This window comes from Corvus moneduloides, chromosome Z (genome assembly GCF_009650955.1).
Source record: "Corvus moneduloides isolate bCorMon1 chromosome Z, bCorMon1.pri, whole genome shotgun sequence".
In the NCBI taxonomy this organism is placed as follows: domain Eukaryota; kingdom Metazoa; phylum Chordata; class Aves; order Passeriformes; family Corvidae; genus Corvus; species Corvus moneduloides.
In genome coordinates, this window is record NC_045511.1 from 33,214,959 (window position 1) to 33,229,914 (window position 14,956).

Consider the following 14,956-nt stretch of genomic DNA (forward strand, 5'->3'; position numbering starts at 1 on the left):
AGGCTTACTTCCTCCTCCCACATATGTGCTGGCCAGCTAGAGTAGTGACCAAAAGTTACAATAGCTACCACCTGTCATAACTTTCTTAAAGAAACACCTGAATTTTAATTGCATTGTCATTTATTCTGAAGGGAAATTGCTGCTTTGTTCTGGAGGAAGTGGGTTTCATTTTGGGTTGCCTGGGTTTTTTCCATTCAGTTTTCATTATCTTCTTCAGTGACAGAAGATATGACAGCAGCCATTTGTATATTCTAACAATATACTAAAAATAGAAATCTTGCCTTCATCATAAGACCAGTGGAGGCCCTAAAACCTAACAGATCAATTGTAAAAAGAAAATTCGATACACTCATTTAAAGAGCTCTGTAAAAAAAGTGTGCAAACTAATAGAAAAGGAACTTGAAAAACATCCAAACCAGGAAGCCAAATGGGGAGATGGTGGGACCATCTGATAACACGGGGGGAAAGGGACAGTCAGGAGTGATAAAGCTATGAAAGAGAAGTTCAGTGAATTACTTGTGTTGGCCTTTCCAGATGAAAGGTCGCAGGGTTCCTTACAGCAGAGATGTCAGAGAAGTTGGATCAAGCTGAAAGAAATACACAGTAAAGTAAGACCAAATAAGTATGTTATATGCTAGTAGTATCTAGGGTGGCAGTCACCTGAGAATACTGGAAGAACACAACAGGGAAATTGGTATCAGACCCACCTGCCATGGTGCCTAAGCTGTCATCGTAAACAGTCACTCTGCCAGAGGACTGGGAGACTGCAGTATAATTCCTGCCTGTAGAAAAGGCAGCCCCTTGACCTACAGATTAGGGAGTCTTGAGTTCCTTTCCTAGTGCCATAGTAGCCAACAAAAAAAAAAGTAAGATCCCTGGGCACCTGGATAAGCATGGGCTCTTGGGTGAGAGTCAGCATGGCTTCAGTTGTGAGCAGAGCAAAGAGGATCTGCTGGACACAGAAATCTCTGACGAAGTTCAGTATTACAGGATATTCAACAAACTGTGTTCACACAGAACAACAGAAGCAATCTTTATGGCTTGAAAGGATTAAAGGACTGGAAGCAAAATGGTCATCTTTCAGGATGGGGAGAAGTCAGTGGTATGGTTCCCTAAGGGATTAGGTTTTTTGGCATTTTCATCCATGGCATGAGGAAGAGTAAAAACTGAGTTCTCCATCGCTGCAGGTGACATTAAGCTCTACTGGTTAACTCCTGCCTCAATTGGCAAGAAACATAAAACTGAGTGGTTAGACAAGACATTAGCTGAAAAACTACGATGTAGTTAAATGTCAAGTATTATAGCTATGAAAAATAGCCTGAACCATTCCTATGAGATACTGAACTTGCAACTGGCAGTCATAGAAGTGAAGAAAAATCATGGTATCATTTGTTTCTGTGGTCTGAAGTTACTAGCTCTATGAGAGTTACTAACTGCTATGAGAATAGCAGGGAAAAAAGCACCAGAAACTGAGGGATGTTGTCAGAAGAGAAGACATAATTTTTCCCATTTTTGGAACTGGTGTAACCACAACATGAACATTGCTTTCATTTATGGTTGTTGTATTCTTATGAACAATTTAGTGGAATTACAGTGTAACACATTGAAAATGGAAAATAAATGAGCAAGGAGATAGACTAGATGGTTTATGAGATGAGATTAAAAAAGTTGGTAATTCAGATAGAAAAGAAAGAGACTGAGATAATTATAGGTTAAAAAATCCTGAAGGTGATGGATAAACTGCATGGGTATCTCTTCTTAAAACTGTGCAGTACTGCAAAGAGCGCACCATGATATGTCTATATGGAAATTAACTTAAAAGACATAAAAGTAAGCAATTTAGGCAGATGGTCATGAGGTTCTGAAGCTTGCTTCTGAAGGAGGTACTATCAGAAAAGTTGAAAAGCAGTTAGATGGCTTTATAGACAACAAATTTATAAATAAATAATAAAAAAGCCTGGGAAATAGATACTTCAGCCAAAAAAGAAAAAAAAAAGTGTGTCTTTTGAGGGACTAGAAGAATGAACAGCAGAAAGTAGCCAGATATACACTGTCTCCCTAAACAGCATCTGTTCTTGCCCTTTTTAAACAGAGTGATAGATCCTGGGACTGGGAGAGATCTGACATAGTGAGATGTCTTTTATGTTCTTATGTCTAATGAAGCAGTGTTGGTATGTAAATTCACACAGGCACACACCACATCTTATGCTACAGTAGCACAGAAACCCCTGTGTTTTGAGAGATGCTGGAAAGTCTATGTTTAAGAAGTCATGGCTGTATATACCCACATATTTTAGAACAAAATAATTACTGTCGTAGTTCTGCACAGTGAAAAAGTGAGAACGCTGTGTCATGGTAAGTCTAAGACAGCATCTTCATGGTAATCCCTATGGTGCACTGGAAAGGTGCATTAGTGTTTCAGGGCTTCATTAGACAGGGGAGACATAGTTGTAAATGTAGCAGCAGGTTCCCCACACCCACTCAGAAACACAGTCCCTACTGTCTCTTTTGTGGCTGCTCACAGATATTTATTTGACCGTCTGCTTGAAAGGTGCCAGATTAATAATTTTAAACAGATACACTGGAAAATAATCTCCAAAAAAGCAAGGAAAAATTATGAGCTTTCTAAGTAAATAAGGAGCTTAACTTACATGTATATCCAAGTATTCATTTACTACTTTAGGATTTTAAAAGTGTTTTACTATTTTTAGTTCATTTTTATATTTCAGCTATTTTCTGTGTCATAAATAAATTGGTTTGATTCTGTGGTCTAAGGACAGGGCTAAAAGTTTTGTGATGTCTTAATTCTCAGCAAAATTTGATTCAAAATAGGTTTTCCCAGATGTCAAGCAGTGAACTTTCAAAAGCTTTTCCTCTGTGACAGTGTCATCAAAATGAAACATATCCTAGAAAAACAACAATATTTAAGAAAAGGTTAAAATAAAAATGAGGAGGCTATTTTTGCTAGTTATGCATAGAGGCCATAATGAGAAGGGTAATTTCATTAGCTGAAAGTCAAAAGGACTTAAGAATCATAAAACGATTATGAAAATATCAAGTCTCAAAATAAAATAATAGAAGTGGTGGGACTGAGACTATACCATTCAAGTCAGTAACAGTGGGTTTTTCTACTCACTTGAATGGGAGCAGAATCAATTCCCTGAAAACTTCTGTTATCAATTACTTGAAACAATCTAATATTTCCCAAGGTCAAGAAGAATTGACTGTGAAAGAAATCCCTGACCCTAAAAAAGTGCATGTCATAGATGTCATGGTAAATTGTACCAACCCACATAGCACAATGGAGCCTCTTGGTACTGCTGCAGAAAAGAAGCTTTGGACTGGAAGCTGCTTCTAATTTTCTGGGGGAAAAAATCTTACTTTGAAGTATTGTAGGCTTGACATTTTTGGCAGATAATTTGAGGAAGTGCTGGTATGCATTTAAGTGTCTTATGCATCTACTCACTGGTTCTCAGTTAGTTTTAATGATCACATATGTGTCTATCAAACTAGACCTTGAACCTGAAAACTTAAGCTAGGCACTTACACTTGTCCTGTCTGCTCTGCCACTTCCAAACAATCTTTTATCATTGGTAGATGAAATAAGTGAGCCTGATACCAAACAGGGGTCAGATACAGTTTCAGGAAACTGTCGTATCCTTCTTCATGTCATTAATAATAGAAAGAGCATGCACAGCCAGGAAGCAGAAGCGGGGGCTGTGTTCAGTATTACTCTACTGCACAGAAACATGGACCTCTCTGTTTTGCCAAACAACAACCATCCTGATAAATTCCTGCAACTGGAGGTAAAATCTTTAGAGAAAAACTCTGCCTTTCTACCAGCCAGCTGGGCAAAATTCCCAGAAGCAGCTTTACCTGGAGTGCAACGGTGGCACAACAGGATCTATTTACAGGTAAGGTCTAAAAGAGGCTGACATTTTCCTAGTTTTTCTACCTTGTTTTAAGGATCAGGAGAAAAATTACATGACAGCGACACATCAGCTGTAGTTTCAGCTTCCTGTGTCTCTTAATCTGAATCATTAATATTCCTGTAAATTTTCCCATTGACATCAGCGAGGATCAGGCTCCATGAGAAGAGTTACTCTCTTCAGGGGGTCCACTGACTTTATTTCAGTGTATTAGTCTTTCTACTGCTCTTTGTAACACTTTCATAGCATTTTCCAGAAAGAGTACTGAAGTCAAATACCAATTAATTGTACTAAAGGTGTGCATGGAATATGCTCTCTGAAGAAGTACAAAAAGTCCCAGATTTAAAACTGAAAGTCAAGTCATATCCCTTAAACTTAATAAAAAGGCACATTAGAGAGACATTAGAGATTCTTGCTACAAGCGTATATATCTACATAGCTCACCATAACTTCCTCTTTATTTTGCCTTTTTTTTTCCTCATTCAACTTTGGCATTCCTGTTGTACTGAAAGACAAGCGTTGAAAGTGTGAAACATGCTGACTGCATCAATCCAGGTTATTACATAGAGGTAGCAGCAGTTTCTTGGTAAAAATGTAAACGTGCACTGCCTAGCAGAGGCCCTGGAGCTGGCGGAGGAGAAGTTCATGTCTGGATCAGCAGCAGTACAGCTGCATCAGCTCACACCCCTCTGGGCCTCGCTGCTCCACAGTGCTCCTTCCCCGCTGCCCGGGGAGCCCCTCGCCTTTCCCCACCCCTAGCATGAGAAAAAGCTCCAAGGTCTGGTTCTTGTCAAGGGATGGAGACATACATAAGTGATTGGGGGTGAGGGGGTGATGGAGAAGAGTCTACATTCTCAGGATCCTTAGGGTGGGGGTCCGATTCCCCAGGGGAGTGAAGAGCAAGAGCCAAGAAATCTTGAACCTGGGGGAAGGGAGGAGAATGATGCCGAAAGTCTCCCACGGCTACTTCCTGTTGCACTTCTCCCCTTTCAGACATTTCTCCCCATCAGCTCTCTAAACCCCTTTGCTCCCTCCCGGAGTCCATTCCAGTTCTCCTCCAACTGCAAAAGTCCTCCCCCCGCGACACTCGCTTCCATGCTCCCCCCTTACTTTCCCTAGCTTCTCCCCTATCCCAGACACCCTTCCCTCTGCCTACTCCCCTGCCTCCAGCCACTCTGTTCGTGTTGTATAATTTTTGCTGGCGACTCCCCAAGGAGAGCTGGGGCGGGGAGCACACGGTCGCCCGTAGTCTCCCATGCAAACAGCCCTAACCAAGGGACGGAGCCTGAAGGATCCCGAACAATAGGGTATGGTGCAATGCTGGCCTCGCTGCCCCTCCCCCCTGTGCTCCCCCCTCCTCCCCCAAGCCCCTCTTTTGTGCAGGAGGGAGGCAGCCACACACAGAGCCTTCTCCACAGCAGGGATCCTTCTCCCTATTGTTGTCAATCAGGACGCACTGTCACCGAGCCAGGGCTGCAGAGCTGCGGGAGGATTAAAAATGTGGGGGGAGCCCTGTGCTTTTTGACCTGTGCTCTGCTCTTCGCCACCAGTGAGAAGGTTTTCCTGGAACTCTGTGTCCCAGCCCCGGGATGGCTGTTTCAAAGGAAATGTCTGTACTCACCATGTCTCCAAATATGGCATTTGCCATGTGGTATATTTTATAAGTGTTAAACCTAGGACACAATCTATACTTGTAAGTGTAGCCATTAGTGATTTCAGGCTGTCCAGATAAAATTCATTGTGCCATTCTCTCTCCCTTAGGAGCTCGCGTTCTTTTTCCCCTTTTGCTGACAATCAAATAAAGGAAAAAGTACTGATGAGTTCCAGACATTAGAAGAAACACGATGGCACAGTGGAGAACTAATGGTGCAGGAATAATATATTTCACTTTAAGATGAGAGAGATAATGGGGTTAAGGGTTAGTTAGTTTAGAAATGGAAAAAGGGGGATTGGGGGAGAGAGAGAATTAATTTCAGAACATATGTGCGTGATCTAAAGATTCCTAAAGTCATTAAACCTTGAGAGTGGCCTAAATTCCCTTTTTAGAAGTCAATATTCTGTTAAGAAACTAATGCTACTCAGGGCTCCCTATGTGAAGTGACTGCTCCGTGGTGTGTTTGTGGACTCTTCCAAACCTTTATTATGAAATCACTTTATTTCAAATGCACTGAAGTGCTTATGTGTTTTCTCCACCTATAAGTTTTAAAATTTGTTTCCATTATAAAAAGCAGCTTCATGTAATGACAAAAAGCTGCTGCTCTTTCTCCTCATTTTCCTCTTTGGTATCAGGCAAACTAAACAGCTTCCCAGCTTAGCATGTACTTTCATCGTCTACTTTGACTAAAACAAACCATAAAGCAGTCCAAGAATTTTGGCCTTTCCTTGTGAAAAGCAGCATAAAAAGCACAGACATTCTCCTGCAAATGGATCGCTGCTGACCGCATTCTGCTCACCCTGAGAATTTCCAGTCCTGCTGGACCCTCTGCCCCACAGTATGTTTTAATACCCAGCACACACCAGATGATTAATCCTCTATATCTGTTTCTCATGCAAGTCTCCCCTGTAGTCAACCTGGTAATTTTCTGCAATTCTCAGACTTCTCTTTCTTGTTTATATTTCCATTTTTCCCCTATTTTTGGAAGACAGCAGAGAGCATTTAATCTTAGCAGCATGCTACTTCTTGGCATGGTGTTTTTTTGGCCTTACATATGAGTTAACGCCTGTGTCCTGTCTTTGCTTGTTTCTCAGTATACCAGGACAAGAGGGTTTTTTAAAATCTGTAGGTTAGGTGCCAGGTTAGAGTCACTTCTTTGTCCCCTGGCTCATATGTGCATTACGTATTTCCACTCTCTCTCCCTTATTCTTCCCTAGACATCTGCAACTGGCCACAATAAGAGCCAGCTGCAAGGTTGGCAGGAGCTTTAGTCTGAGACTGAACAAAAGTTTTTATATAATGCACTCACAGCCCTGCAGAACTCCATTACCAATGACAGACAAAACACCTTTTTTAACTAAACAGTTCATTACAAGAAGTAACCTCGATGAGCAATTAAAATAGTCCATCTGAATATTTACTTTTCTGTAAATATCCCTGTCACTTTGGCTGAAGTTTTTATAACCATCTACTGATCTCTCTCCTATCCATGTCAGGTGGCTTTTCAGTTTTTGGGGTACCTGACAGGGAGTCCAGTTCCCCTTCTTTTTCTTCCTTAAAAAAACCTTCATTCCTAGGATCATAGAATTATAGAAAGGTTTGGTTTGGAAGGAACCTTCAGTGTCATCTGGTTCCAACTCCTCTGCCATAGGCAGAGACATCTTCTACTAGAGCAGGTGTCTTCAAAGCCCCAGTCAGCCTGGCTTTGAACACTGTCAGGGATGGGACATCCACAACTTCTCTGGGCAACCTGCTCCAGTGTCTCACCATCCTCACAGGGAAGAATTTCATCCTAACAGCTGATCTAAACCTGCCCTCTTTCAGCTTAAAGCCATTTCCCTTGTCCTATCATTGTAAAAATTCTCTTCAGCTTTCTTGTCAGACACCTGTATGTACTAGAAGGCTGCTACATGGTCTCCCTTGTAGCCTTCTCTTCTCTATGCTGAACAACCCCAGCTCACTCAACCTGTCTTCATAGGAGAGGTGCTCCAACCCTCTGATCATCTTCGTGGTCTCATCTGGACCTGCTCAGGCTTCTCAGGAATTGCTGATATGAGCTGTCTGCCCTACTGTCTTTCATATCTCCGTATGTGTTTTTGGTTAATCCTTGCCTTCCTGACAGTTTTTCCATAGCATCTTTTCTTGCTCATAAGCTATATGTAGATCAAACATAGTTATATGTTTGCAGAGTTTGAGTTTTTTATCTTGCTAAATAAGTATTTCACAAATGTATTTAATCTACAGTTTTTCAGTGTTTATCAAAACTGCTGCTTCTTTGAGTATTCACTCTTCCCTCCTTCCATTCAGTGAATAATAACACAAATTGCCTCTGATTTTTTTCTGTTCCACCCTCATTCACACTGTCTTCTTAGATTCATTGTATATTGTATGAATTCTGTAATAGATATGGATACCTAAAGTATTTCTTTGAACATTTGCTTCATGTATCAGAGTCTGTGACAAAGGTTGGGATGTGTTTTGAATCTTAAAAGAAAAAAAGAGTAGTTTTTGCAAGAGTTAATACTAGCAATCATATTTTTATTGTCTAATCTTATGTTTCTCTGCTTCTAGAAATGCCTATGTTTAATACGATATTCTTCATATGTCTTTGTATTATTTCTTAGACCTAAAACTTTAGGGTTTTGTATGTGATTCTGGTTTCTCTCCTTCTTTTCCTTAACTAGTCTGTAGGACATATCTACCGCAGAAGTTTTACAATCAAGCCACTGCTGTACTCAAATACATTCTCCCAATTCATTTGTCACTTCAATGTCTGTTCTCTAAAATTTCTGCAAACTATATCCTATCCCAGATTCCAGTCCAGTTCTCATGGTAAAACCCAGTTTCCCATCCCAATGTATTCCCTCTCTACATCTGCTCCAAGCTACCACATTCTCCTTATGCCCTTGAAAAGAAAGGTACTTCAGAGAGTAGGGGGAAAAGTTTTGCCACTCTTTTCATAAAAGAGCACTTCATAAAAGCACTCTTTTTATGAAAAAATTTTTGCATCATGCCATCTATTCCAAGTTTTGGAGAATTTTATTTAAAACAGCTTTAGAAATTACTGTCAAGTCACATTCTTTTCACAACATTTTAGCCTAGGGAGACCAATCATCCCCTGGTGAGACAGTTCGCGTTCTTCAACAAAATGTTCTCTAAGTTCAACTATTTAGCAAGCCTGAGGGAAGAATCATTAAGGTCAATGACAAATCTTAAATAAGAAATAAAGTAAATAAAATAAAATGCAGTCAGAAAGAAAAGGCGGTTAAAAACACCAGCTCAGCTGAAATCTGGCCAGTACAGCCCAGAGGGCTTCAGTGCCAGCTGTAACTGCAATGCAAAAAGTAATATTATCAGGGGATGTGTGAAGGCTAAGGAACTACATGTGGAAATGATGAACTAACAGAAGGATGGGAGGTCACTGAGGATCCACCCGTCTACTAATGGCAATTATTGATGGGAAACATGCTTAGTCACTTCTGCAGGGTTTAGTGATAGGAATGCCAGTATGATGCTTCCTCGTAGAGTTTCTTAGACAAAGCCTGTTGTTTTCTCTTCTCCACCTTCGCTTTCTGAAGGAATTCAGTTCTCACGCTTCCTTCTACACCTGGCTGCCCCAGACCAATGTATATGTGTCTATGCATGCACACAGACACTGCAGTCATGAAGTGGGTGATGACACACAGCAGCTGACTCCCACTGAAAGTGGATTCACCAGCCCACAAAGTGAACAGAAAATTATTCAAGCAGAAGAAGCCAACAGTTTGCTATCATCTTAGGGACCTTCACTGACTTGATGAGGTGTCCAAGCATTTCCCAAAGCCAGTGTGCAAGAGGTCAGATTCCCTGAGCTCTCACTAGAAAGGCAGAAGGAGAAACAGAACATGCCCCTAGCCCTTTTGTGGCTGAAGTCCACCCAGCCCGTGGTACCTTAACAGCTGGAGATCTCAGTAAAATTGAAAAATTAGGAAAATTCATCCTTACATGGAAGTAAGTTTCTCAGGACCCAGCCTCTTCATCAGCTGTTTATTTTGTGCACTTAACCTTACCTGTGTCTTGCAGCAGGTGCTGCCCACAGCTTTGTAATTTCTGAGAGCAGGAGAGAGGTGGGGATCGCTGGACCACTGGGTCAGGCCAAGGCTCCCCTTGACTCAGCATAAAGTTCCTAAGGACAAAAGCACTAATGAGGAAGGATGGATGTGCTCTGGGTTGGTTCTGGGAGTCCTGAGAGGTGGGGGAGGTGTTAGTATAAGACAAGGGCACCATGGAACCACAGATCAGGGGCAGGTTAATTGAAAGTATCGGGGACAGAAGGTTGTGATAAATATTGAACAGCTTGAACTAGAGAGTCTGATTGCATTTTACAGGTGAATTACAAATTGAAAAATATGGTAACTACTATTTTGCAGACTCTGAAAGAGGCCATTAGTGCTGTTTTAAGAGGCAGATTGTGGTGTCTCAAAAAATGTGATCCCACCAGGGTTGTTCTTCATCTTCCTCCCTTGACACCCACATGTTCTAAAAGGTCTTATTTAAAAGCTTTTATTAATGGGAGACTGCTCAGATATTTAATTACCTGTGCATACTGACAGTGCCCTCAGTCAAATGAAGAGCCTCTTTGACGTCCTGACATGGGTCTAGCATTCAACAGGATGAGCGGAACTGCGAGTCACCCCTGCTATCAAAGATACATTTCCAGCTGAGGCTGTCATTTACACACCATTTCCCCTGTGATCATTCTGCTTTGTCCTTACACCTTTGCTGCTTCATCATACATCCATGGTTTTCACCAGAACTATAATGTTCTACTGCAGTTCTTCATAGCCCTGTTTCGTGAAAGCAGAGGCTTTCTTCCAGCAGGCAATATAATGTCAGTTCACATTTGCAAAAGAACTTAATGTTCAGATTGTACCCACCTCCTTTCCCCAGAAGGAAGAAATCTGTCCAGAGTGAGCAGTCAGGCTCCCTCACTGCACTGTAGAAGTTTGCCAGAAGGAGAAAAATGGTTGCATGTGTAGTTTTAAAATGATTCTGTTGCATTACAAGTGGTAATTCTGGAAGTGGGCCTGCATCGTAGGTAATGCAAATGAAAGCCAGGTTCTGATCTAACTTGTGTCTTTCAGAGAGAAAAGAGAACTGTCACTGAGCTGCCAGGCTTAGACTTGAACAGGGTCAGTCAAGAAATAATAGACAAATCCCTGGGGAAACACATTACACCCATCACCCTGAAATCCGCAATCAAAAGCAACCCACTGTTTAGTGATATCCATGTGGAGGATGACTGGCAGGAGAAGAAAAAGACTCCTTCCTGGACCGTGCAGGACTATGATAGACAGTCACTGCACTCTAACTTGGCCAGCCACATAAAGGTAATTTGCTGCTGTGCTACGTTTGAGCAAGTGAATTGCTGTGAGCTGTGTTGTGCATGCACAAACCACTGCGCAGCTCGCTTGGATGTTTAGGTGGGATTACAGAAGTAAATATAGAGGTATTTTCTGGTACAGGCATGACACTAGCATGAGTCTGATCAGGAAAGGAAGTCTACATATCTGGTCAGACTCCAGGAATTTAAATTTTACAGTACATGACCTCTGACTAGAAAAACTCTTAAAGCACAACACTGTACAACTCAGCTTCCCTGTTTACATAGGGAGGAGCAATAAATATGGCACTTAAATACTATATAGTCACTTTAATAACTGTTCATAGCAAATTCTGTTATAAAATTTCATATATTTTTCTCAGCCTCATCCACACTATCCAGGATCCTGCCTCCCTGTGGGCTGGCACAAACCACTTCTAGGATTAGTGTTGTAGGCTTTTTTTTCTGCTGTTTCATTTTTTGAAAAGAGAGTCAGAGATGTGTTTATACAATGACATCTCTTCTTGAGAAGACAACATGGTTTGTTCTGGGTTTTTAAACACATTTCAATGGCTGGTGTCCTACTTTTGGTTCCTGGATGAAAAGTGTGGTTTTAATTTTCCCCAGTGGAACATTTACAGCATCTGGAAAGTAGCACAACCTACATTCAAGTAGAAGTGTCTTGCATATGTGTTATGATGTCTTAAATTCATTAATCAGTATCTGATGATAGCCAAAATACTTCTGGGTATGTTCTAATGACTTTGTGTGTAAAAGAGAGAATTTAATTTTCTGATTTTTTTTCTAGGAAAATCCTAATGATCTAAAGTTCTGGATGGGGGATATTTATACTCCTGGGTATGATACCTTGTTAAAAAAGAAGGAGAGAAAAAAAAAGCATTCCAAATATTGCCGAATCGTCCTGCTCATGGTACTAGCTGTTTGCATCCTAATTACTGTAATCACACTCAGTGTTTTATTTACTTAGTACAGCCAAATGATGATGAACTTTTTTTTCAATAAATATTTTTATTAAACTATTCCCTTTTCTGGTTTTATTTGAACTCCATTTTTTTTTGGTCACAACCACAATTTATTTGACATCACTACTTCAAAATATTCCTGTACAGCATAAGGAATTGACCCTGAAAAGAGACAAATACTCTGAGCATGGCTGAATGTCACCTTACAGGTATAATTTAAAAAGAAAACTATACGCTATATTTTTTAGTGCCTTCTTTGGACTAGTGATTTAAGTCAGTATGTGTGATATATTACATATAGTATGTACAGACAACCAGCTGACTATTTGTTCTAATAAACACCTACCATCCTCTTTGTCTTTTTATGATAGCTATTTTAGAATACCGAAAAGCATTATAAAGTATCACTCAAGATATCACAAAGAATTATAAAACAAAAATTAACACATTACTTAGTGACTAAATGCATTGCTGCAATGATGCAGCACTTAGTAAACCCCAGCCTAAATGCATAAATATTTTCTTACACTTTTTCAGAGAAGAAAACCAGAAAATAGATCCCTGAGTTTCTATTAAAAAAAATTGCCTGAGAACCCGTGACACAGTTTTTCCATCCCTATGTCATCTTCTTTCAACATATAGCATTCTGTCACCCCAAAAGATGGAGTGACAATATTTTTTTTGGAAAAAAATCTGCGGAGTATTAGAGTATAAACTGGAATTAATTCACCTTAAAAATATTAAAGTTATATGACCAGGCTGTGAAAAAGGATCTTTGTAAATTAAGGAACAAAATGAAATGTTCAGAGCACACAGACAACTAAGATAATACACCTCAGAATAACTCACGAGAATGAAAACATAGGAAAATAAAAAGTGAGTGAACAGGGAGAGAAAAACTTCAAGTAATTATTTCCTTTCTGAAAAGACACTCTGGGTGCTGCAGACCAGTTATATCTATGTATTTGGTATTTAAGGAGCTATGAATACTATTGAGATAGGGATTTCCCTTACTCAAGAGAAGATGCACAGAAGCTGGAAAGTTGAGGTTATATGAGGTCTGCTTCTTGTCCCACAAAAAAATGCTTTGGATTAGTCAGGAATAGAACTAAGGTAGGAGGTTTGTATTGTCCCCTCTGAATTATAGAATATGCCCTACTTACACCAGGTTTACAGCACTTTAACTCAAGATGAATTCATCTTCAGAAAAGTGTATTTCATTCCTTCCTTCTCATCTAGTCCATGATTGATTCTTGTGTGTTCCGTAACTTCTTGGACCCTGATCTAGCTTGTACTATAACTAGTTTGAAGATTCAAGCTAAAAAAGCTTACTGTTTTAATCTGGTATGCAGACAACAGCAGAAGAGTAGCAGCATTTAAATACACATGCGTAAAATTAGTATCCCTGTTACAAAATTGGACATCGCTGTCAATTTACAAGGGAACTCAGTCTCCTGCCTTGCTGCAGTTTCAGCGCAGATTATTTCTTGTCTGAAAGATCAGGCCCAGTCAGTTTATGAAAGTAAGAACTTGGGAGTATTTTACAAGACTAATAGCTGTCATTATGAAGTAACTACTCACATTAAACCAACAATACTTGACTTCTTTCCAGCCCAAGTACATTTGCTTTAAGTGCATTGCATACAATACAGAGACGTACTTTTGTAAATTATTGAGGCCTGCAGGCGGGAAGCCTAAAAGCAAAGGGCTCCGTAATTTCCAGGAAAACAGCCAATAACGCGAGTTTTTCAGCTGCATTACTGTGTGAGGGCTTAGCTGAAAGCATAAAGCCGTTTTCTCCACAAGTCCACTACGGGCTCTTTCAGTCCTATTTCACTGCTGTCACCTAGCGGAGAGTCAAAAAAGAGGAAAAACGCGTCAGGAGATAAGACGCTGGTTTGAACTTTTTTTTTTTTAAATTTTTTTTTTTTTTTTTTTTATATAATGTTCGGTTTCTGTTGGAGGTGGGGGAAGGGCTGCCGGGCTTTTGCGCTCCGCTGGCGCCGTGGCGATGCGGGCTCCTTTGGTGACCCCTCGCGGCGGAGCGCGGCGGGCGGAGGCGGCTCCCGCGGGCTCCCGGGAAGGTGCGCGGCGTGCGGAGCGGCGGCAGCGCCGGCAGGGCTCCTCCGTGCCCTGCGGGAGCGCCTGCCCGCCGGGAAGGAAGGGGCTCGCTGCTGCGCCCTTCAGAGAGCGCTCGCATGGGGAGAGCCCATTTTCTGTGTAAACGCGAGCTGTGCTCTTGGTACTGGGGAAATAAACAACACTTGAATACTTCGAGGGGAAAAAGACCAACCAGGGCCAACAGACTGAGAGATAAAGACTTTTCTTCAGGGGAGAGTGGTGGAGCCTCGGAATCCTTTGTGACGTGTGCTAACTCTGAAAACAATAAATGAGACTACCCTTCTTTAACCATTTAATGCAGTATTACTTTACATGTCTTGTAGAAAAAGAGTTTAAAGTTTTGGTTAATAGAGATTGCTGTGTGTTGTTTCTTTTGTCGTGTGAGTTTTTTTTCTTTTATTGTTTTGGGTAGTTTGGGGTTCTTTTAATTCATTAGTGACAGAGAATGAAGAAGACAAGTCATCACACAACATTCATAATAAACTCGCATCAGTATTGTTGGTTGGAGAACAGAATGTTTAGTGTATTCCAAAAGTACTTTAAAAACTATAAGAAAAGGAGGCTCAGGGGAACCATATCACTCTCTACAACTGCATGAAAAGAGGTTGTAGACAGGTGGGTGTCAGCTTCTTCTCACAGATAACAAGTGACAGGACAAGAAGAAATGGCCTCAGTTGTGCCAGGGAAGGTTTGGATTCAATATTACAAAAACATTCTTCTCTGAAATTCCAGTTTTCATACGCTGGAACAGGTTGCCCAGAGAAGTGATGGAGTTGCCACCCATGGAAATGTTCAAGAAATGTATGGACGTGGTTTGTGGGGACGTGGTTTAGTAGTCATTACAGTGGTGCTGGGTTAAGAGTTGGCACAAATTATCTTAGAGGTCCTTTACAACCTTATCATTATA

The 14,956-nt window shown here is 40.8% G+C and overlaps 1 protein-coding gene across 1 annotated transcript; it reads left to right on the top strand.

Moving 5' to 3' along the window:
• Nucleotides 1–1,069: 1,069 nt before the first annotated feature.
• On the top strand, nt 1,070–11,986 carry MINAR2 (membrane integral NOTCH2 associated receptor 2). The gene is made up of 4 exons (XM_032097100.1): nt 1,070–1,102; nt 3,540–3,914; nt 10,707–10,952; nt 11,754–11,986. Exons 1-4 carry the CDS (start codon nt 1,070–1,072, stop codon nt 11,931–11,933), a joined length of 834 nt encoding a protein of 277 aa, XP_031952991.1. The 3' UTR covers nt 11,934–11,986.
• The last annotated feature ends 2,970 nt before the right edge of the window (nt 11,987–14,956 follow it).

What these genes read in the sequence shown, in the direction of transcription:
- MINAR2 (XM_032097100.1), top strand. Translation starts at nt 1,070, where the DNA reads ATGGTCATCTTTCAGGATGGGGAGAAGTCAGTG. An exon ending in ACAACAGGATCTATTTACAG is followed by an intron (nt 3,915 to 10,706) that starts GTAAGGTCTAAA and finishes TGTGTCTTTCAG; the next exon opens with AGAGAAAAGAGAACTGTCAC. An exon ending in ACTTGGCCAGCCACATAAAG is followed by an intron (nt 10,953 to 11,753) that starts GTAATTTGCTGC and finishes TTTTTTTTCTAG; the next exon opens with GAAAATCCTAATGATCTAAA.